The sequence below is a fragment of the Chelmon rostratus genome, chromosome 6, assembly GCF_017976325.1.
Source record: "Chelmon rostratus isolate fCheRos1 chromosome 6, fCheRos1.pri, whole genome shotgun sequence".
NCBI lineage: Eukaryota > Metazoa > Chordata > Actinopteri > Chaetodontiformes > Chaetodontidae > Chelmon > Chelmon rostratus.
The window spans coordinates 7,068,041-7,092,104 of record NC_055663.1 but is presented as its reverse complement, the minus strand read 5'-3'; the positions used below and the strand labels follow the sequence as shown (position 1 = coordinate 7,092,104).

The 24,064-nt window shown below is 44.0% G+C and overlaps 1 protein-coding gene across 1 annotated transcript in view; it reads left to right on the top strand.

Annotated features, from left to right (window-relative positions):
- The first annotated feature begins 2,306 nt into the window (after positions 1 to 2,306).
- Positions 2,307 to 24,064, top strand: part of znrf1 (zinc and ring finger 1) — a 65,266-nt gene continuing 43,508 nt past the window's right edge. Inside the window, exon 1 of the mRNA XM_041939122.1 lies at positions 2,307 to 3,405. Within this exon, the coding sequence (XP_041795056.1) occupies positions 3,012 to 3,405 (394 nt within the window). The 5' untranslated portion in view covers positions 2,307 to 3,011. The remainder of the gene's footprint in view (positions 3,406 to 24,064) is intronic.

Below are 24,064 nucleotides of genomic sequence, written 5' to 3'. Positions count from 1 at the left end.
AAATTAGACGATGGAGAAAAGAAAACGCTCATTTCTGCCTCAGTCGGCCTTTAATATCATCTTTCAGCCATTAACTGAACCGCTTCCATCACCAGTGTTTATCAGTGTGAAGCGTTTTTTTTTTTTAGTAAGAATAACATGACTGTATAGGACATAATAAGTTATGTACATGTATTGGTTTTATTGAAATCAGTGTGGGAACTTTTTTAAAAAAGACATTTTTTGGCAGCTGTTTGAAACTCTACTTCTGTAGAGGTCACCAAGGTCATGTCCTCATCTGTAATACTGTGAATTTGTAGACTTTTGACATGAAGTGCAGTTTAGAATCGACCATGACACAGCTATTACACCTGTAAAGTGAAATATATATTCACTTTATATTATATATATATAAATTAAAATAAAAAGGCTCTAGTCGTGTCCATCAGAGTGACATGTCTGGCAGTGTAGGGATGGTTTGAAACAACATAATGGGAGATAAATTTACAAAAAAAATATAATTAAACAGTTCTAATAAGTCTTCCTTTATAAAGGCTTTATGAGCTGGAACTAAGAATGCTGGTTTTTATAATGTTAAATCATTTATTAACATTTACAGCTCAGTTATAGGATGTTAATAATAACATCTTCTGAATTTGCCAGGCTGTGAAACCCCTGGTGGTGGTGTTTATTCTTTATTTTTGTTAATAATGCGGTTATAAATATTCCATTAATAGATAGTTGTTGTTGTTTGTTTTTTGTCATGTCGGCATTTATACACGTTAATATTTTTCTATTACTGGATTTGGCGATTCTCGACGGGGTTTTCCAGAAGTGTCCTGGTGGAAAGAAATTTATCCAACCTGGCAACCTAAAAGTTGTTCTGTTTTTTAACGGCTTGTAAGGGCTCCATAAAGCATCAGTAAATTATTAATTATTATCCATTAATAAAGCCGTTATACTTCTTACAAACACCCAGTAAAGGGTGAAAGTGTTCAGATTTCTAGGTTTAGCATGATTCTGCTGGGCGATTTGGAGTCATGACCCCAGTATTTCTAATATCCAAGGCTTTTCTTTAAATTGTGTGAAAGTGCATTCAACTGTTGGTCATATTTATTTATTTTATATCTATTTTCTCCTCTTTGTGTCATTAAACACAAAGGTTCTCTTTGCTTGTACGACTGTGCAGGAAATGTTTCCTGTGTCTGTGTCCTTGGATGTTCTCATCTGTGTGTGGTTAAAAACCCTCAGAGCTCCTGCACATCTTGTGACGATGGCAGGAAACACTCAAATTGAGCCACTGGATGACTGAGATGCCCTGCAGCCCTGTAGGCTTATGTAATGCTCCCTGGGGTCTTATATTTATATTAGAAGCATCTGAGTTGATTGTGTGTATGGTTTATGTGTGTGGCTGTTTGTGTGTGTGAGGAGCAGCGAGGGGACCATTTATAGGCCTGCTGTCATTATAGCAGGATAGATTAACACCTATTGCAGTAAGCACTTTACCCCAGTTTACCTTATTGGGTAGCGAGGCCAAGGAGACTGTAGTTTAAGACCGACTGTGTGTTATTGTGAAGAAACAAAGAGCCAGACAGAATAAAACCAGCCTAATCACTCACGCACACACACACATACACATGCGCAGGATTAGACCAAATAATCCCAAACAAAACATGTGAGCCAGTAATCCCAATAATTTAGCATATGGTGGGAAAATCTGTGCATAACTTGGTAATGACAACAATATGCTGGTTGAAGGCCTGATGGCGTGAGGGAGCAGAGCAGCATTGTGGGTAACGGCAAGCTCTGTTTCTATTCCTCAAATAACAGAAATAGACTCCAGAGAGGGGCTTCCCGAGCCCTTCAAATAAGACCTTTCCCCAAACCTCAGGTGAGTTTATGTGAATAAACTGGCTTCCTGTGTGAGCTCTGAGAATATAAATGCATATTGACATGTGTTTAAAAGTGATTAAAAAGCATTGAATGAACACTTGTGAGTGGCACATTTGGTCAGACTCCTCTTCTTAGATAGTAGATTCTTGCAAAGTCCAATTTAGGCTCAGTCAATTACAAGTGGACTAGGCCCACCTGCTGTCCACAGTCACACCTTGTCACATCCTAAAATGCCCCATGATTCAAAGAGCTTCAAGGTAACACAACAGACAGCTCGCGAGCCCGCTGCCTCTGATTGGGAGTTAGAGCAAAGTGGGAGCTGTGTGCCTTCTCGCAGCGCTGTCTCCCGTCCTGTCTGTATTTATGATCCGAGCTTGCGCACTGAGCGCCTCCATTGTCTGGCCAGCAGCAGCAGCGGCGGCGGCGGCGGCAGCGGAGCGGAGAGCAGCGGAGCGCCGATCTGAGCGCAGGGGAGCGGCTTCACTGTGACCCCGTTCTACGGGGACAAAGCGACCGCCGGTTGGAGACCACCGGGGCGGACGGACAAGCGCGGACGGCGACGTCATTTTTATTCATTATTACTATTATTTTTTTTGGTCAAAGACAGATCGTCGTTTTTTGGCGGTCAGACAGACAGCAACAGTTGTCACGATGTCTGAAATCAGATGAGGCGAGAGCAGCGGAGTGAGCACTGCGGCGCTGCTGTGATCCGGGCCGGGCGGGATAAACGTGTTGCTGCCGCGTCCCGCCTGCGAAGACACCGCCGCGTTAATCAGCTGGAAGAGCGAGGGCAGCGCGGTGTGCATCTGTTTGTCATTCCGGGCTTTCGGCGTCATTCGGCTCGTCAGCCATCCCCCCCGGTCGTGTCGAGGTTTGGTCTGCGGCTGAGGTGAATCCAGACGTCAGGGCGGGCTCATGTTCCGCTCAGCAGGGAAACGGGCTGTTGCGTCTGCAGAGAGTCAGAGCTGACGAGCCTGCTGAGACACACGGACAGACAGGCAGGCAGGCAGGCCGAGAGACAGACAGGAGCGAGGGGAGGGGGGCGACAGCCTGTTTCGGCTCTCTCTCCCCTTTGCGGATCGAGCCGAGCCCCCTCCTGTTTCCACCCAGAACCCCCACCCACTTGCCTCCCGCTTTGCATGGGGGGAAAGCAGAGCACAGCGGGTCGGCCCCGGGGTGCTTTTCCCGGTGTCTCTACGGATGACAGCGCGGTGCCACCCTCGGCCCACTTCGGCCACTACCGGCCGAGCGGCACCATGGGCCTAAGGAGCCGCTCGGTGAGCTCCGTGGCCGGGATGGGCATCGAGCACAGCCCCGCCGTGCCCTTCGGCTTCTACACACCAAGAGGGACGGACTCGGATCGAGCCGGAGGGGGGTCAGGGGGCACTACCGCCGCCCCACACGGTACCGGCTACCAGGACACTGGGGGCGGAGGGCACCACACGGACGGGGTGCTCTATCTGGGGTCCCGGGGGTCGCTGGCTGACACCTTGCCCCTGCACATCGCACCTCGCTGGTTCAGCGCGCACAGCGGTAAGGGCGGGCCACACACGCACGCGCACACACATACGCGCGCGCGCGCACACACACACACACACACACACACACACACACACACAGCCACGTCCCTTCACTTTTGGAGACATCACATAGGCTTACATTTATTTCCTGGGGGACTTACCCCAACCATGAAACCTAACCTGATCCCAGGTCTGCACACTAAAATTCAATGATTGAGGGTATGGGGACTTGCATTTTGTCCCCATAAGGAAGGCGAGTCCTCTCAATGTGACTGTGTCAACAGATTTATGTCCCCACAACCTGAGTAATACATGGCCACACACACACACACACACACACACACATATTAGGTAAAATCTGGGTGACACTGAAGGATTAATCATCAGAGAAAACCACATAAAATGTATTCCCCTGGACAGCAACTCCTACAGACAGACACCTACGATCACGCACACCTTGTTTACACCAGTGTGGTGTCATTAAATTTCACTGCTGTGAAGGGAATGTTTGGCCAGCCTGAGGATGCTCTCAGGAAGAGAAAGACAGCCAAAATACAGAAAAAGGTAGCTTTAGGCTTAAACAAAACAAAACAAAAAAAAGCTGACCTGTGTGTAAAACAATACGTTTCCCCTGTGTTGGCTGAGGTGGGTGAATGGCACAGTACCAGCAGACTACAGTGGGGCTGCATAGAAATCAGCCTCTTACCTCTTCATACTTGAAGATATTGGATTCTACAGCTTCAGTTTAAAAAAAATCTTAGAACGATCAAACACCAATTTTGGTCAAACACTCACATGAAAGTGCTGTTAATAGGTCATTTTATCAATTGAGGGAAATGTGTGTGTGTGTGTGCGTGTGTGTGTGTGTTTGTGTATGGAAAATTGGATTTGGTGAACATAACACACCAGGGTGTGCTCCGTCTTGACTGTCACCGCTGCACCGTCTGCATAGGTCATTCCTTGTGTGAAATGACACTAATAAGCCTGCTGCCAAATCTGGCTGAGTCAATTAGCCTGGCGATTAGAGAGGAGGAAGGGAGGGAGGAGAAATGGGAGAAGGAAGGAGGAAAAGAGATGGAGGAAGGTGAGGCACAGAAGGAAGGAGGAAAAGAGGAAGGGAGGGAGAGGATGAAGAGAGGGGTTGAGGGGGGTTGTTCATGCTTATCATCAGCTTACCACTCGCTCCACAATATGTTTCTGTGTGTGACTGAGCCTGTCAGGCCATCAAGTACAGACCTACACCTGTGCGCACACAAACACGCATATATGTAGGTACATGCATGCACACAAACAAATCCTCAACCACATGGCCACAGCTGGTTCTCTCCCAACCGCACGTATAGAAACGCACACACACACACACACACACACACAAAGCAGGCTCAGTCAGGTCCCCAGGCTCTCATTACCAAAGCCCTGACCGGCTCGCAGCGGGAGAACAGCAAGCTGGACGTCAACATCTCAGCTGTTTTTCCCTGCCTACATTGCCTAGTGACTCTGATGTGCTTTCATGTCGGTGGGTGGAGGTAACGGAGTCGGAGAGGGTGAAGCCAATGAAAGATTGCAAAAATTTAGGAAGGTGGACATGTTAGAAAGAGAGGCCTTCGGGAAATACTAGATATCGAGGAAACACCAGTGCGTTTATGACTAAATCCCCTTGTCACATTTTTGAGTGCGCTACCGCTATGGGACTGTCATGTGGGCGTGGTCTTGTGTTGTGGCTTAAAAGGTGAGGCCGGCAGCAGCCACATTACAGCGACATGAAGGCAAGCAGGAAAAAAAGAGTACACAACACTTTTAAACATTCAAAAGCGAGGTGAATACCAGTGCTGTCGAGAGACGCCGCACACCTCAGCCTCAGGCAAGATCACGTAAAGAAAGAGAGACAGCCCATCAAGATGAGTGACAAGTGCTGGGCCGAGAGCTGGACCATCTGAGGGGGAAGAGGGCACGACTGACAATACTCTTCCTGTCTCTGTGAGAAAACTTGCGGCTTCAATGGGTTATTCTGTTTCTCAGTGTTGGAATATGCGTGCAGTGTGGAGTCAGATAAGTGTACAATATACAGTCTAAAGGATCTGATGAAGGTCACTCTGACCGAAATGTCACATCTTTAATGCTGTAATAAAAGATTGGTTGCTCTTATAGGGAGTTTTCGCCCCCTTTCATCCATCTAGACCTCTGCTCCGACTGCTTAGCCTGACCTTTTATTTCACTTGTGACTCCAGCAATGTTCCTCTCACAGGGGTTTTCTGGTGGTGAATGAGATTTTTCTGGAAACTCCAGCTGCCTTAGGATGCGTTCAGAAGGACAAGAACGCCGTATTAAAAAAAAAACCAGGGTCAGGCTCATTTATTTCAGTGGGACCACTGCGTTGGTACAGCGGGGCGCCGCTGCAATGGGCTCCAGCAAGAAAAGACATGTAGTCTGTCAAAAACAGTTCATCCCGGGTCATCTTCAGCTGCACGGCAGAGCTTTTGCCATCTGGGAATGCATTGTGTTGGCCAGTCCAGTAAGTAAAAGCACGGTATATATATTAGACATGTTGTAGAATGCTAGTAGTATGTAGCATTGTGCTAATTATGCTGTTTTCCTCACAAACATAGGAAAGAAAGTGAAAGTGAGCCCAGCTGTGACAGCTCTGCAGGCACTGTGCAGTAGGCGTGTAGGAGTGTGTTTGCATCCTGAGCTGTTTGCTACAGGACAGTCTGTCCAATACAAATCTCTGGGACACTGGTCTGAACCAAATTACTGTCAAATTAGCCTAAATCTCTCTAATTAGGTTCATGTCTTACGATGTGGAGAACATTTAAAATGTGATTCCCACCTGCAAAGCTTTGGTGGTGGTCAGTTGTTGTCCGTTAGCTAAACTGTGCTTGTCACATTAGCCCCTGGATGTGTAATTGTGTTGGAGTGGCCACTGAAAATGAGAAACCAGATCTGGTAGAACCGTCCACATCATTTAGATTAGTGGTAGAGCGATTCATCGGTCAGCTGATTAATCAGGCTGATACCTGCCATTTTGAGATATCTGATGGCTGTGCTCTCGAGGCAGATTAAACAAAAATGTCTGCAGATGCAATGCAACTTTTTTGTTTTCAATTATTTTTATAAGTCAAATAATTAAAAAATACATCAGTGTTAAATAAATATTCTTTAATGTTCAGTAATTGTTATTTTATCAGATGAAAAAAAAACAACGACATGGTACATGCATTACATACTGGCCACCCTGCTTTCTGAATGAATGAAGGATGATGGCAAATGAATGAATAGATCTGACTCCTGTCTTTTCAGTTGCAGTGGTCATTTTTTAAAAAGAATACCTTGTGCTAAATAAAGGTGGGCGATATGGCCCTGTGGCCCTATTTCAGGGTATTTCTGTCATAACGATATTTTTGACAATACGACAAAATACTGAAAAACATTCTTGTTGAAGAGCTCTCAGCTGCTGAGCTGTCCTCCTACTTTCGCTTTCTGCCGTGCTTGTTATTGCTGTGGGTAGCGGTATAACGTCATTACGTCAACAGGTATTTTGCCATTATCGTGATATGAATGTTTTTTAAAATCATATTAAAGTTAAACTGATATTATCATGAACGATATGATATAGTACACTGCTAATAGTAAGTTTAAGTCAGGCACAGTGATCAGCAGAGAACACATCTAAAACCTTAGACATATGGTGTTTTCAGGGGGGGATCACATGAAAGACCCACACCCTGAAGATCAGTTGAATGTGGTGTCTGTAAGGCTGTGGGCTGCTTCTCTCTGGCCTGGTTCGGTCTATTACTAAGGCAAGATCACACCTAGTTAGAGTAGTTATTTCAAACCCTGGAGCTTTTCAGTGTGTGTTTTCAAATGGAGGACAACTGGAGCGAGACCTGGCTGAGAGGGAGGTTTTTCTATGTAGTTCCAAAGCACATCTGTTGGGACTGATGCAGGACAGGCCAATGTGAAGTTGACACTAGAAACACGCTCGGTTTGTTGTTGTTCAACATAGGAAAATCCCCTGTTTTTACAGACTCAATGAAACGCCATCAATTATTTATTGAGAATCTCCCTCCACAAACACCGGGATAATCTTTTATTAAATATGAAAACCACAACAGGCGTGGTGCTCACACTTTCAACTAATGCAGTGCTCCACATATCTGCTGCTTCCTGCTTGTTTATGCTGGAAGAAATCCCTTTTGTGAACCGTGAAAATGTTGCTGTCCCTTCGGAAATACGGTTCACTTGAAAGTTTTCATGTGAAGCCCAACAAAGTGATGCACGAACGCAACAGTTATCCAGATGTTTGATTCGCTTCAGATATTTCAGTTAATACCATGACATTTTGCGAGTGGAGTGGAGTCGCATAAATTCATTCTTAAATCAGACTAGATTAAGTACGTTTTTGTATCGTTGTCTTATTTGTCTAAATTTTTTAGTGTACATTTGCTTTTGGATCAGACTGGAATGCAGCCGGAGAAGATACAAGATACAAACTGTGGTTGCAGCTAAAAGATCAGGGAGAAACTGAGCTGGCATTCAAAAGGGCACATTGGTCCTCTTCTCTGAAGCATCTGTTTGAGATTTTACCTGCACACATAGTCAGAATAAACACATGTAATATGCTACTTTTCTTATGAATGTGCGGGTTCTTGACATACAATGACCCGACAGAGTGATGTAGTGATTTCTGTCCTGATAGCTGCAGGATTTCATCCACCATCATTCACTGTCGTTGTTGTGGTGAATAGGAAGGCTTGGTGAGCAGAGCCAGACGTAAGGGACCTGCAGGATTTTGTAATGGTTCAGCCTTGAGTGTTCATGTTAGTCCCGAGCATTGCTGTTGGACAAAAAAGGTCAGAGTGTCGGTTTCCTGTCTAGAAACAATTCATTTGATGACCTAATGAAATGAAGTGAGGCTGCAGATGCAATAATAGTTTGAATTGCTCTTGTCAATATTCAATTTAGACACTATAATGTTTTATCTCTGAAAGACATATTTAATCCAGTAATTTCACATAGGACCAAGGCTGGATTATTAGATTGGAAAGTGGGCAACCTGCCCCAGTATCCTACAATTCCAAAGGTAACAAAACTGAGAGTTTTATACTGAAATGTTGCAAATTCCTAGATTAATGTCTTCACATGAACACAGCATATCAGGAAGAATTCTTGCTCAGAAGAACTCATCATCATTCACAGGAGGGGGGGGTCCAGCAGATGATTTGTGGCCCTGCTCCCTAGTAGGCTAATGTGACCATGTATAGGACAATTATAACCCTTTGACAAAGGATGGTCTATGCGACAACGACATTCTTTCTGCTGCTACACACGAGGACTATAACTGATCCTGATCTAATCACTAACGTTAATGCTCGGTTTGTACTTTCAGAGGAAGTCTCTATACACAGTAACAATGTGTTCATGTGGCCTTGACCCTTGAATTCTCATATTCATGAAGTGGATGCTGTTGATACAGGGAGGAACTGTTGTTGACATAGTAACCCACCACAACACACACACACACTCTTAGATGGATTCTCAGAGGACACTCATTGCTGCCGCACTGACGCTTCAGTCTCTCCGCTCCTCTGTAAAATGGCTGTTAATCAAGCAGGCCACAGGTGCTTCTCCCACTCTTTGCCCTTGGGAGGTTGTTGTGTGCGCGTGCATGTGTGTGTGTGGGGATGTCAATGTGTTTACACCGTCAAATTGTGTGGACTCGTCCTCCTTATGGTGACATGGCAAGTCCTCATAGTGTAAATCATTCACTTTTATGGTGAAGACTGGTGTTAAGGTTAGGGTAAGGGTTCGGGTTAGGCATGTAGTGGTTATGGCTATGGTTGGGGTTAGTCTCCAGAAAATGAATGTTAGTCTGTGTAATGTCCCCAGAAGTGATGGAAACACGACTGTGTGTGTGTGTGTGTGTGTAAACGAGAGAAGGGGGAGGACAAAGAAGACTCAAAATCATCGTCACAAGGAACAGAACAGATTGTCTCTTTAAAATTCAAGACAAAGGCTGATGGTAATGCAGAAGAGAGCGAGAGAGAGAGAGTGTGTGTGTGTGTGTGTGTGTGTGTGTGTGTGTGCGTGCGTGCATGCGTGCATCTGGGTGTGTGTGTTGATGAACATCCATTCAGATGTTAAGAGATGCGTTTACTAGGCTAATGTTAATCACGACACAGACCAGTAAGAGTCTTGCAGTTGCATTTGTAATGTAGCCTTATGTGGTCTCGCCTTGAGATTGCATCCTCTCATGCACACATACTGTCCAGACACACACACACACACACACACACACACACAGAGCAGCAGCAGTCAACTTGCCTCTTCCTCTCATCCATCTTTGGTCCGGTGCAGGTGGAGGTCAAACAAACCACGCCTGGGCGCATTAAATGGCCGTTGCTTGGTTCAGGGACATGAATGGGTTTGACGATTTCGTTTTCATTCATGTTTTCAACAGCAGCTTTATTTCGGGTCCATCTCACAATACGTCTGCTGACAGAACATATGGTTATTCACATCTGTGTGAATCAGACCTCACAGGGAGGAATCATAGTCCGATTCAATGTTGTGCCTGGTTATCGTAGCTGAATTTTGCTCCAGTGATGAAAGAAATACGTATATGTGATAGCCATTTTAAGTTTTAAATCAAGCACTTGACTAAAAATACTGACTCTCCAGTTCAGGGAAAGGGTTTCTGTGACAAACAATGGAAATGTGTCACTGCAATCCTTTTGAATTTGAGGTGCAGCATTTCTCTGCATCTGACAAAAAAGGACTGTTATTATTATTGTTGTTATCATTTCGAGTTGGGGCGATGTGCTTATCTTCTGATAATACTATCACAATACTTGGATGCAGATTCCATATGCATTGCGATTCTTAAGTGTTGTGATTTGATATCATGATGTATTGTGATATTTGTGCTTTTTGTGTGTCTCATCCAGACGCACCACCAAAAGTGAAACCAAAAGTGAATGATCGTTTCCTAAAGCAGAGTAGTTTCAGCGCCTAAACCTAACCAAACTGTGAGCGTTTCCCAACATGAACCACATGTTAGAAAGGCTTTCTGCCAGGAAGGCTTGAAGCGGTGTCAGTATTTGACAACCTGGGACGAGAACGTGTTGGATGGCTGCTGCATTCGCTCTGAATCATGATTGTTCAACTACCTATTTCTTCATTTCATTCAGAACCTAATATTGGTGGTCGGTTTATGAGGATCTGATGTTTCCAGAACAGAGAAAACAGGGAGTGCTGCAAGTGGCAAGAGGCAAGGCTCAATACATAGCTGAGCCAACGTGTGTGCTAGCTAAAGCTCGGCTGGATCACATCTTTGACAAATCAGCGCTCGGTTGATACTAAGTTTGGTAGAGAATGTACAACTCATACTTTATCCAAAAATAATGCAATTATACAGAAGTTAAGTAACAGAAACCAAATGTTGTTACACAACAGTAGCATTTTTGCTTTTCCTTGGTTATGTATGCAAAAGGTTTTTGTGATTCTTAATTGCTTTAATTAGTCCCAATGTTCCACATCTGCTGTCAGTGAGAAGTATGAAAGGCCGGCCAGTTTGAAAAGGGTTTGAACCTGGAGACCTGCCACTAAAGGCTGGAGTCCCTATAATTAATATGTCAAAAAACAGACGGATGTGACAAAATGAATAGCCCGGAAGAGAGCGAGAGAGGGGGAGAGAGAGAGACTGAGTGAATGAATCATTAAAGGAAACAGACGGAGAAGAATAAATCTGCTGGTTGTGGTGGGGTATCACTGTGATGGAAGTGAAGGAAGCAGCTGGCAGGCTGACAGAGCCGGATGTGGTGAAGCCAGTTAAACTCAGTTCAGGCACCTTTTCGCACAGATACAAAGCATTATAACCTAAACCAGGGGTGCACCCACCCCTACTCAGCTGATTTAAGAAAAATACAAATTATGATTTGATTTTAGAGAATATATCCGCATAATGACACAATCAAGGGATGAAGGAAATGAAATAGTTGGCTAATAGTAACGAATAAATGGTTGAAGTTTAGCTAGAAGTGATGGATAAACAGTTGTAAGTGATGCACTTTTATGAAATGAATTGTGTTAAAGTCCAGTTTAAAATCAGCTGATATTAAAAGTGGGAGCGTGATTGGTGGTGTCAGTGACGGGGTCCTGCAGCTGATCTGACAAGGCTTTGGAGGTACGTTGTTTTGTTCATTTACTACATCCTGAATGACCAAAAGACAGCCAATCAGAGGATCTGAACAGAAGGGCAGATTGATGGAGACACAGACAGGTTAGGTCTCACCCCAACCCAAACACAAATTACTGACTTTACTGTACAACCCAGTGCTTCAGCAAGCCTGTGATCATTATATCCATCAGTCAAGCACCGTCATCCCTCAGATCAGCAGGCCTCCCCTCCGCCCTACTGCCTCTGTATTGACCCACCTGTCAATACAGCGTCAGTGCTTAATCAATACAGCATTTTCACTCTTTTTCTGACCAACAAGTCTAATCCCTGCTAACCTTGGCTACCAATTCCCCAGTGGTACCTCGCAAGTTGAAAAGCCTTTTTAACACTTAATTACATTGCCTGTTTGAATAGAACTGAAAAGAATAGAACTGGGTGCAATTCGGCAGAGGCCTTTGCAGATGAGTCACAGCTCTCCCAGCACCCACAACTGGTGCCATCACCCCGGCCCATTTGTAACATGGCTGAACAGCGGCGATGGGTCACTACACAGATCGATTGCTCATCTGAACAATACTTTTAAGCGGGCGAGTCGAGTCCGTTCATTGCCGAATCGGATTCTCAGATCAGTTGAGCCTCTGTAGTTAGACTGCAGCTTAACACATTTGAAATATAAAGCAAGCGCTCGGGACAAAGACAGTTGCCACTTCAATGCTCCAGTCAACCACATTTGCCAGCTCCCTCTTTGTTCCCTCTTTGTTGTTATCTGACAGCCAAACAAGATGCCACTGCACTTCATGGTGCCAGCATGATAGATGTACTGTGGGAATCCTTCGGGGTATGGATTAGTCATCCAGTTGCTTACATCATTCTTGTGGACTGAACACAATACAGTACAGTACTGTACACACCAGAAAGATGTAATCTAGTGTAGAGGTCAGCTGGTCACCATTATGTGCATATGTAGGCTGAACAAACTGTGCAGCCACAGAAACAATCAAGTCAGGAATCTCATTTTTTTTCTGTGATCCATAGAGAAAACTTTTTTCAAGCAGTATCAACAGATTTTGTTGACCTGGGGGCAGCGGATCAACATGGAAACACAACAATGACATGTTGCCACCTTTTAAGTTGTAGCGATGACTTTCTGAACAGTTGTGAACATGAACAGCTTTAATGTGCAGCAGTAGGAGCACTGATGTGACGGTTTTCTAGCGTTTTAGCTTTTTGTGTCAGCTCGTGTTGGATGCATAATAAGGACAAACAAACAGCATTTTTATGTCAGCAAATGCATTATTTAGTACGTTAGCTGCATAGCTGCACAGTTGGTGCATATTATGCTGTTGTAATGGCAAGGTGTGCGTGGTTTTTAGCTAGTTAGCTCGCTAGTTCAACACTGATCCTCCTACTGATGCTTTAAATAAACCTGCAATGTAGCTGAAATATCATCATTTTCCATTCAGTACATACCGACCCTGCTACAGTTTCATGTCAGCATTGCCCTGCATATAACTGACACTTGTGACATCGCACACGCACACACACACATACACACACCAGGTCCTGGACATGGACTACACAGCACACTGTTGTTGACAGAAAAAACATTGACTAGTTGACAGTTGTATTAAATATATTGCCTCTGTGATCGCTTGTGCCTTGTTATGTATGATGCAAGATTTTGTGTGTGTGTGTGTGTGTGGTTTGGCAACAGTGATTTGGGTAGATTTCATGACCTTTGTGCATGCATCACATTGTATTTTGTGTTGATTCTTCAGGTGGTTGTACACATTTCAGGCGCTACACTGCGATTTGTGTTGCAGCTAAAGCAAAACATCGCTTTTGACTGTCTTAATCGTCTTTGAATCTGACTTCCACGTAACATAATGCGACCTGTTTGGGGGCCATATCCAGTCAGAACTGGCAGTGAGCAAACTGAGAAAATCAATTTTCCTCTTCCCCACCATTAGTGTTGGGGTTCTCATTTTATTTTACCGTGTTCTTCCTGTGTGCCTCTCACACTCACACATTAAAGTTGTTGTTTTTGCCAGTCCCAGAACATTTGGTTTGTGGAAATTCTCAACGGCTATTTTCAAATCTAGCACACACCATGGTTGGTAATCCAGTCATAGTGTGCGTATCTGTATGCGTTTGCTAAGCAAATACTGCATCTCACTAAAAAGTGTTTCTGCTTAAACAGTTCAGGCACGCCGTGCATTTTGACATGCACAGGTGTAATTAATAACACTAATCAGAGCCGTGTGCCCTGGCTTTGTTCATGCTGGCTCACTTGTTATCAGAGACACCTGTGCTTTTCCTGCTGAGACAAGTTAAAATGTCTAATTCAGGGTTTTTCCTGCTTAGAGGAAACTGAAGAGGTTTTAGGCAGCACCAAGATAAATAGAATTGAGGATGAAAAAACCAATTCAAATCCTCCCAGAATGTGTTTAATAGCAACTTATCAAACAAATGTTGAATAAGCGGACCATAAACTTGACTCTCATCCACAGCCGCTATATTTGACACTGATAAGCCAGGGAAGCTGCGTTGTTCTGACTGCGCCTGAACGCTCCATTGTGAAGCTAGCTAATGATTTCTCATAAAAAAGTGATTTAATTCTGGTGAAAATCTGCACCCCTCGGCTAATACCCCTTCATGATGGAGCCACGCAAACAGCCAATAATTGAGCAGGTGTGCTGTTTGGTTGCATGTGACACAACAACAAACAGTGCGCAGTGGTGCAGACGGTGGGGAAATTTGTTTATAAAAAAGAGCAGGTTGGCAAAGTGCTTCAGCAGAGTGTGGAGAAAGGTCTGGCTATGCAGGACACTTCACTTAAGATTTGAGAATGGGAAATTATCAAAATTCGACTGAAATGAAACCTTTCATGAAAGTGCATTTTTTAGCTATATTGCCCATCCTTAACTGTACGCAGGCCGATCATGCTTGCTGTGGTGTGAAGTCACCCACCAAAAGGCCTTTGTGAGCCTGGAAAAAACCCTGTGATTGTGAATTAATTTATGAGATAAACAGGAATGTCCTAATCATGCACTGGTTAGGAGAATATACACAGCATGAAGTTTTGGTGTGAACTATAACCACCACTGTTCTTTCTCTTTATTTTAAACATGTTTTTTTTTTTTTTTAAAGAAATGTAGAGAGACAAAAGTCCCTTAATCCATTGGGGGAAAAAACAATTTCACACTTCCACAAGCACACACATGCATACACAAAAAGTATTGCACTTTTATACACATGATAGACACCTTCACACATGCGCGCGTAGGAAAACCGTCGGCTTAAACCAGGGTGGAGGGTGAACTGATGACTGGTCTCACAGCGCTGCATGTAATCTACTGCCGGCGAGTTCGCTCACCCATCTGAGGTGCAAAGCAATTACTCAGCAACCCCATTACTTCCTGTGTCCCCCGCTCTGTCCGAGCGCATGTATGCATGCTATTGTTCTCAGATTACAGACACATAAGCGAATCTTCCACTTCTGTACACGCGTGCTTTTTAATTTAAATGTAAATACTGACAAAAACAAATTACACAAATGGACACTCACACTTGCTTAGTTTAGTTTAGCACTTCCTCACTGATTATGTCAATTCCAGCACTAACTAAAGACTTAAATTAATGTCACAGATATTGAGGATTTGTCAACACTAAGCAGAAATGATTCACTTGCTTGCTGTTAAGGGTCTGTTAGGTGGAGCGCAGTCAGCTTCTAAATAAATAAAGCAGTTTAGTTCACATTTACCACATTTGAAGTGGAGTATTTAGTGAGATATATAGTTACACAGTTGTCCAATCATGCTGATGCTGGAAAGTTACATCTGACATTAAAAGGTTTTGATATCTGACCGCTGAGACAGCTCTGCACTGCTTGCGTTGGCAATAGCTAGTGCTAATGTTCACTTAAAAGACAGGATAAGCTACAGCACAGCCCTGAATCGTTACTAAAGGATGACTAGACTTTGGTAATCAAAGGTCAACGTCACTCTAACCTCCATCCCATTCTTATGAACATGTTTTTTCACGCCTTCAAGGATTTCTTCAAATTTGGCGTTCACTTGGACTCAAGGATGAACTGATTAGATTTACAAATACAAAAACAGATTCACAACAATACAATTTTAGAATTCATACTCTACTTATGAAAACATTTCACACAAATGTCTCATAGGATAAAATAATGGAGTGATGACATTTTATATCTGGTCAGCTTCACTTTGACATCATAATGTTCCTCAAAAACGCTTTTCTGGCCATTATTCAACCACATAACTCAGGAACAGAAGGCAGATTGGGACCATATTTCACATTTGCTCAGATACTGAATTGTTGACACTAATCTTGGGTCTCCACCTTGAAACTGTGCTGATTATTGGAATCATACATGTCAGTATGGTGATAACTCCCATTTCATAAAACAAGACACTTAATGCCTTTTCTTAAATCCCTTCAAAGTCTTCACTACATATATTAAATGAGTCTGGTCAGACATGGATGGGTTAGAACATGACTGGTTGGTGGAGGCTGACAAACAATGATTTGGGTGTTGTGTTATCTGATTTTAATGGACGCTTGTTAGCAATCAGTATTTTCCTTTCCCACATTATTAAGCACAATTATAACAAACAAAGCCTCAAACGTGACCACAGACTTAAATAAAAGCTGCTATGACACATCTGGAACAAAAAGTTTCCCCCCAGCTTTTTATACGAAGCCTCTGTACGCTGTATTCTCCAACGCTATTCCTCCTCCTGAGGATGCAGCCACGGGATGAGCAGGAGTAAAGAAACGCGCTTCAGTCTGGTAGAGAGAATGATTAGAGGTCTGAGGCCTGGAATAAGTCTTGATCGCTGCTGCTGCTGCTGTGCTTGCATCATCAGGTTTAAGATTTGGAGGGATGAAAAGAGCCTTCCTACCAGATACAGATTATTGACAAGTGTACAACAGCGTCCATAGGCGTACTCTGACATATACGTGGAGACGAGGCTGAAATCGGTGAAGTGCTCCTTTAAGCACAGAAATAAGTCGGCACAGAGCCTCCCACACACACACTGCAACAGCACACACAAACAAATGAAAGCAGCGGTGAGGCGTAACGTACGTGGGACACACGGGGACACGCAGGCACAATTAGAGCGACTCCCTTCCATACAGTCGGGTGTTGTGGCTGGATTTCACGGCCGAGGGTTTCAGGAACACAGGGATTGGGGGAACATCTGTGCTGCTGAACTGGTTGCAGGATTCGAGAATATAGGTCAGCACTGCAATTTATTTCTGTTTCCTCTGCCTCTCTCTCTCTCTCTCACACACACACACATATTCATGCTCTCCCCATCTTTCTTTGTCTCTTTCCTCCCTGTTAACTTAGCGCAGTGCATACACAGATGAGGCCTATAAGCAGAGGTGCACATAGCTGGTGTGCACCTCTGCAAGCGCCTCTGCGTACCAGGCAGCAGCTGAATTGGATCCATGCTAAAGAATGGACGGTGTCATGAATGGGGTCACTTTGGGTGAACGCTGTTAACAGTTTGCACTGTGAAGCTGTTACAGTACAGACGGTGGAAATAAAACACTTATCATGCAAACTGCTATAAAACAATAAATAATAAAATAACACAGCATATTTCTCGTCTACACACGTTTCTTGTCAACACATTTGATCCGATAAACTAACATACTGTGAGAGATGTCCAAACAACAACAGACATAAAGCGGCATTTGGCGTTAAAACCCGAACCCGAGCAGAACACTTTCCCCTGAAAAGTGGCTCCACGATGTGCCAATGTGCCATTCGCTGATTGAAGCCAACGAAAGAATATGGAGCACGCAAATGTAGCACGTGCAGCACACTTCCTGTGCTGAGGATTTTACTTTATTGAAGCAGCTCGGAGTGAATGTTGGAGGTGCATACTGACGTGACGGAGGAACACAGATATTGCAGAGCACTGCACAAACTATCAGTGCAAAGCCAAGAGCAGAGTTGCAGTCTGCTGAATTTTGTAGGTCTGCTCTTTGATGGATCAGAGGACATCACAGAAACCACCTTGAACTTGACAGAGACTCCACAGAGAGACTGGATGCACTTAAAACAAGCAGGAAAACGTCAGCAGCGTCCTCTGAGCGTGACTTGGTCCTAATAGTTGATCAAACAATCAAGTTGTTACTCCAACATCAAAAAGTTGGTTAAATGGTCTCTTCCACTGCCTTTGAGCAGAGCAGCATGTGAGAGGGATCCTCACAGCTCAACATCATAAAAACCAAGAGCAGATCTTGCTTCTCAGCCCTGATGCACATTCACCCGACGAGCACAGAGACATCTGACCCAAAGCCAGCTGCTGACCTGTGGATGGAGACAGCTGATCTGAGAGACGATTGTGCATATTCACACCATGCTCTTCATGGAGAGAGTACCAAACACCATCTCCTGGTTCTCACCTGAGTATCTGACTGAAAAGGTTCTGTGCACACCTGCATATAGGGGCGCACATACACACCTACAAAGTCTACATACAGCACATGCGAGGACAGAATGAAATGATAGAGAATGAAGGAGGGACTGCAAGGTGAGGTTTTGAGATGGGTTTTTGTTGCTGTGACAACCACATTGCTGCCTATCACCGCTGTTTCTCCAGACACATGCACGAGCCCTGTGTGCACACAAACACACACACACACTCCCTTCACCTTTGGAAATGTCGCCTTGACCCCACTATTCCCTTCCTGGCTTACTTTCGCCGCATGCACACACACAAATGCTATTTGCACACACGTTTGCTGGAAAAGAAACAGAGCACGAGGTCACGAAATACAGAGACAGAGTGAGAAAAGGAGGAGAGATAAGAGAGATTATATGTCTTCACCTTTTGGACCTTATTTTAAATGCTCCCTGCAAGCATTCCTAGCAGTCATTTCAAAGGTAGAAAAGGTATGAAAGGTTGCATCAGATGTGTGGCTGCACGTCAACACCATATGCATTGTAATTGCAATGGGCTGGCCAATTGCAAGCAGCGAGGGCCCCGACGGTCATCGTGGCATGGCGACAGTTGCTATGGACAGCGCCTTAATGTCGTCACGGCAGAGGAAAGACACTTTCTAAAGATAAACCTCTGACTTGGGCAGTGAGCAGAGCGGGGATAGGTAGCAGCATTCAAACAGGCTGTATACAGGCCAGGCCTACTGTGCTACAGCTGACTGATCGATATGCATTTCTGACAGCGATGTTCACAGAAAAATACCCCCATGAAGCCTAATTTTGACTGGCTTTGAATCGAAAATCTTTGAGCCTCTGAAGGTTAATGTTTTATTTCATATGCATTCAGCCATGTGGCCTCAGAGGTATTGTTGTTTTTAGTCTTTGTACTAAGCGAAGCTAACCGGCTGTTGCTTCCAGATGCATATGAAGCGTACAGACAAGACAGTGGTATCAGTCTTCTTATCTAAGGCTTAGTATTAAAGCAAACAAATGTATTTCCCAAAACGTTGGACTATCCTTTCAGTGGTTTTGTCTGCAGCCCTGCTAGCAGCCCTCATTTGTTTTCAAGACATCACCTTGGATTCTGGGTAATTTGAAGGGCGTTTTTCGATGAAATGATTGATCAATTAATTGGTAACATAATCCAGAGATTACTTGATACTGACAATAGCACCTGGAGCTTTAGTTGAAGCATTCATAGTTCACAGCTAATCTTCATCTAATGGCTGTTGAGGGAGCGACATGGCGCTGCAGTGTGATCGTTGCTCGGGCTGAGTTATATTCACCGTGTTGTTTACCGATCCCTGTCATGCCCCGCGTCCTCTGGAGAGAGGGGCTCTGAGGGGCTGATGGAGCATTCAGGGACTCTCTTCGGAGCAAACATCCTAATTTAAGCCCCGGTGACGCTGGATCGTACAGACCCAAAGCACAGACCACACTGTCTTCAAGCTGTGGCCCTGTCCTTTCTTTTTCCCATCGTAATTATACATTTCTCTCTCCCTCCCACCCCCAGCTCACCTCTCTCCTCACCTCCATCGAGGGTCACATCACCTCCCCGTGTGACAAACAAAGCAATAGACATGTTTCTCATTTTTCTGTTTCTGCGAGCTCTCTTCTCTCCACACCCCCGACATCCATCCTCTCCTCTGTCTCTCCACCTCTCTCTGTCTATTTTTCTCTTTCTCTTGTTCTGTCCTGTTCCCATGGAAACTGCTGGTCTTTCCGGTACGGTAAGGAGAGTTTGTTGAAGAGAGTTGCGTTAGTTGTAAGTTGTGATGTAATCAATCCAACAGTTTCCAGGGCTGCCGTTTATGGTCACGACAGTGGTAGGCTGCTGACGATCAGGCTTCCTCCTGTCTGACTGTGGCACAGAGATGCTCTGAGGTGGAGGGTGTGTGTGTGTTTATGAGATGGAAAGGTATACTACAAATACTGCTGTCTCATCCAGTTATTATCTACAATGGCTGTGTGTGCATTGCTTTATTTTTAGAGCTCTGAATGCAACTCCTGCCGCTACATGATCAAGGTGGCAAAACAAAACGGAGATGACAAGAGGAACCTGGTTACAGTCAAAGGTGGGGCAAGAATATCATCCATCGACAGTGTAGCAGCATCAGACAAGTATCATCCAAAAAACAAAAGGCTTGAGGTGTTGAGAGGAGATGCCTTGTTGGACAAAGCTCCGGGTTCTTTTGGTTGATTAATCAATGGCTCAGTATCTGTAAGATTCAGTGTATAATTTTGGTTTATTACAACTTTGACTGTATTTCCATATTTTTGGCCATCGTTCCTTTTAAGAATAATAACACTGTATTCCTAAAGAAACAGAAACAGGCTATGATGTTTTTAACAAGGCAGACAAGTAAAATTATCGCCCATACTACCTATTGTAAAAGCTGATCAAAGTTTACAGACCTAGCCTGGTTCCAGTCCTCTGAATTGCTGCCTATGCAGTTCAAATAGGTCTGGTGCTTTGCTCACTGATGGCTATTTCCCAGATTAGAACAAGATTATGGGCACAAACATGGTCCATGCAAGTACGTGAACGCAGGCGCTTTGTTTCTGGAGTGTGTCACCTGAAGAATCTCAATGCAAGTGTGAGCTGTACAGCGTCAGGGCTGGGAGCGCAACAGCATGAAATAACAAGAGAAAACTGAACCCTTTGATTTGGATTCACTCAAATCAGCCATGGCTGACCAGTTTGTCGTAGCTCTATCTGAACGTGTCCATGTCCGCTCCATGAAAAATCACGGGCTAACAAAAGTTATTCGTCCTCAGGGACGAATGCTTGCACCAAATTTCATGGCAAACCATCCAATCCACATCCAATAAATATTTCACAAAAAAATACAAATGTCAATCTCATGGTGGCACCAGAGGACAGTCAGGGCATCACCAAGGTCAGTAAGATTCATCCTCTGGGAGCCATGAATGACTGTACGAAATGCCATAACAATAGCAATAGTAGCTAATAGTAGCTAATAGTAGCGGATCGACAGACTGACAGACTGACATTGCCATCTTGAGAAGCACGACCCTCGCATGGCTAAAAACAACCAACTAATCCGTGCTCTGCAGATGGGATTAAAATTGTGGAATTATTCTTCGTGTGCCGGAGCCAGAAAAACGGAAACAAGCGTGAATGAGATGTGCACAGCTGTAAGGTTGTTGTGCGTTGACTGAAATACAATAGAGCATGAAAGACGTTGAGTTAAAAGCTCCTTGCAACCACAATTGCAGCCTTCATGTCAACTGAAAAGTACGTTTTCAGTGTATGTTACTTGCTACTGATATTTGACTGAATTACGTTGTCAAATGAAAAGGTGAATTCTGTACTCAGGGCTGTTTTCTGCACACCCACACGTTTGCAGTGAGAGATTATTATGGACATTTGAGGTAATAGTGCTCATGTCTCTTGCCCCATTGGACGACATATGGATGTTTCTTAGAGATTACTTTGATTAGTACAATAAACAATTAAATTATTAGAAATAAAGGCCAAAGCTACAAAAATTAGACCCAAATTATAATGACCCAGAATTGTCTTTTAAGTCTAGATTTAGCAATTACCATAAAGGTCCTGGTCAGGAAGCTCATGTTGCATGCACTCACACTCAGAACCCGTTATAAAATCAAATACGTCTATAAAGTGTGTATATGCAGATGTCAAGCCGAAGCAGCAGCACACTTAATGATGCAGTCGTCTGAGTAAGAGGGAATAAAATGAGATTAGTTTTCACCGGTATGAATGATGAAAACTGCTCAATTTTAAATGAGGTCTGGAGCTGAACAAAACAAGACAACATATCTCTTTACCTGAGCACCAAAGGTAATGTCAGCTGCTATATATTCAGATGATAGATTGTCTAGTTTTTAATAATATTTCTAATTCAAAGGCAGCAAATGATGCCGTTTTTTGATTTCCCTTCATTCAAATTTGTGCAATATTCAACACAAACTGAATTTCCGGGAGAATATATTGTGTCTCGAGATCAAAAATGGATGGGACCTAAAATTGAACGTTGAGGAATGATGAAGGGAACAGACATCTCAAAGATACACGCAAAAAAAAGATTAAATTTAGACGTCTCTGTGGTCGTCTTTGACAGGCGAATGTGCATCAGGGCTGAGTATGTGACAGCAGAGATCTGCTGTTCTTAATATGTTGAGGTCTGAGAATCCCCACTCCCCAAAACATTACACGGCGCTGCCGCTGTTCATCAAATAATGGAACTTGCCTGTGTAAACTAAACCTGTTTTCTCTGCTCAATGTGGATTTGAATGGCATGTCTTGGGGTGCGCTCATCGTTAGCGACACATTTCGGAGTCTTTTCTTCCGCTCGGGTTCGGTTTGATGCTTCTTTGTGGAGGCGGATCAGCAAAGTAGTTGCTCAATCTCTGTTGTTTTTTGGACATCTCTCACGGTAGGTCACTTCACTGGGTCAAAAGTGTTGACAGGAAATGGGTGTAGATGAGAAACGTCTACTGACGATACAGTTGCTGCCGTTGGAATGACTACGTTTTTCTCACCAGTGTACCAGTTATGTGCACCCCAGATTATACTTTTCTGTCACGCATCCATTTTATCTTATTTTCTAATATAAAATATGTGTTATTCTAAACATCAAGAGTCCCGCTCTGGCTTCTGTCCCCTTCCATCCTTCCTTGTGCCTGGTCGGCTCTGCAGCGTGACAAGCAGTGTGACTAGAGTTGCTCTCAGACTTTCCATCTGTGGTATTAATGGTGCCTTCTCTCTCCTCCTCTCTGATCTGTCTGCCTGACACCGCCTGCCTGGAGTGCCTCTGTGTGTTAAATCTCCGCCTTCAGTCTGCCATGCCACAGAGCTAAACCCCCAGAGTGGCTTTGTTGTGCTTCTGCAGTAGAATCTCTGCCTTCAGCCTGTCTGCCGGAGAGCTAAATCTCAGCATGGTTCTGTGTGTGTGTGTGTGTGCGCGCGCGCATCTGCAGCTGAATCAGTTTCCAACTTCCGTGCCACAGAGCTAAAAACCTCCAGTGTCCTCAGTTCTGGCTTTCCCTGAATTAGAGCAAAAATTGACAAAGGCTTCCTGAGCCGATCGTGTCCTTAGCTTTACCTTGACTTCAGTGACTTGGCGCTGTACATTTGCCTGTCTGAGATTTTGTTATTGTATCTCTTTATAAAGGCATTTAGTCTTCTAGCATTTCTAATATTGCTATGAGAGAAGTTCAAACTATACATATTCAGCTCTATGTAGCCCTTTAAAGGTTCACCTAAATTGAAACAAATGAACAGTTTTGATTGTCAGACTCTTGTGGTGAATTTGAACACAACGTTTTAAAGGATTTGGTGCACTGCTGGACTCACAGACTGCCATGCACCTAGATTTTGTTGGACGGGGCACGATGACCCAAAAAGATTGTAATGCTGCAGTATACGTATGACGTGTTTATATTTAGGTACTGTGACTTTTTATAACACCGGCAGTGAGAGTCAGTGCTGGCGTCCCAGCAGGTGACGGCAAATTTAGAGCAAGTTTGAAATGGTTGTGCATGTTTGACCACTGGACTGTTGGCGCGCCTCAGCGTACCAACACTGCAGACGTTTGCTGTAGCACTAGTTGCAAGCTAGCAATGCATGCACCGACCGTGGTGGCATCTGTGTGTGGTCCTCTCAGCCCATGTAATGTTTACTATGCTCACTATCCAGATTTAGAGTGTTAGCATGCTGATATTTGCTAATCATCTGAGGTTGACGGGAATGTCATTGTCATGTTATGGCAATCCATCGAATAGTTTTCCCATAGATTTCAATCTGAACCAAACACTCTCAACTATCTACAATCTAGTGCCACCAGCAGCGGCATGAAAAGCCAGGGGATTAACAAGAGATCATGACTGTCTGTAACGATGATGGTTTTAAAGGAAAACTGAAAGCTTGAACCTGCAACAACGTCCTTTGTTGGAGTAACTCTAATCTGACTACCACTTCCTTTAAGCTCTGCAGGGAAAAACTATTTTGCATCCATT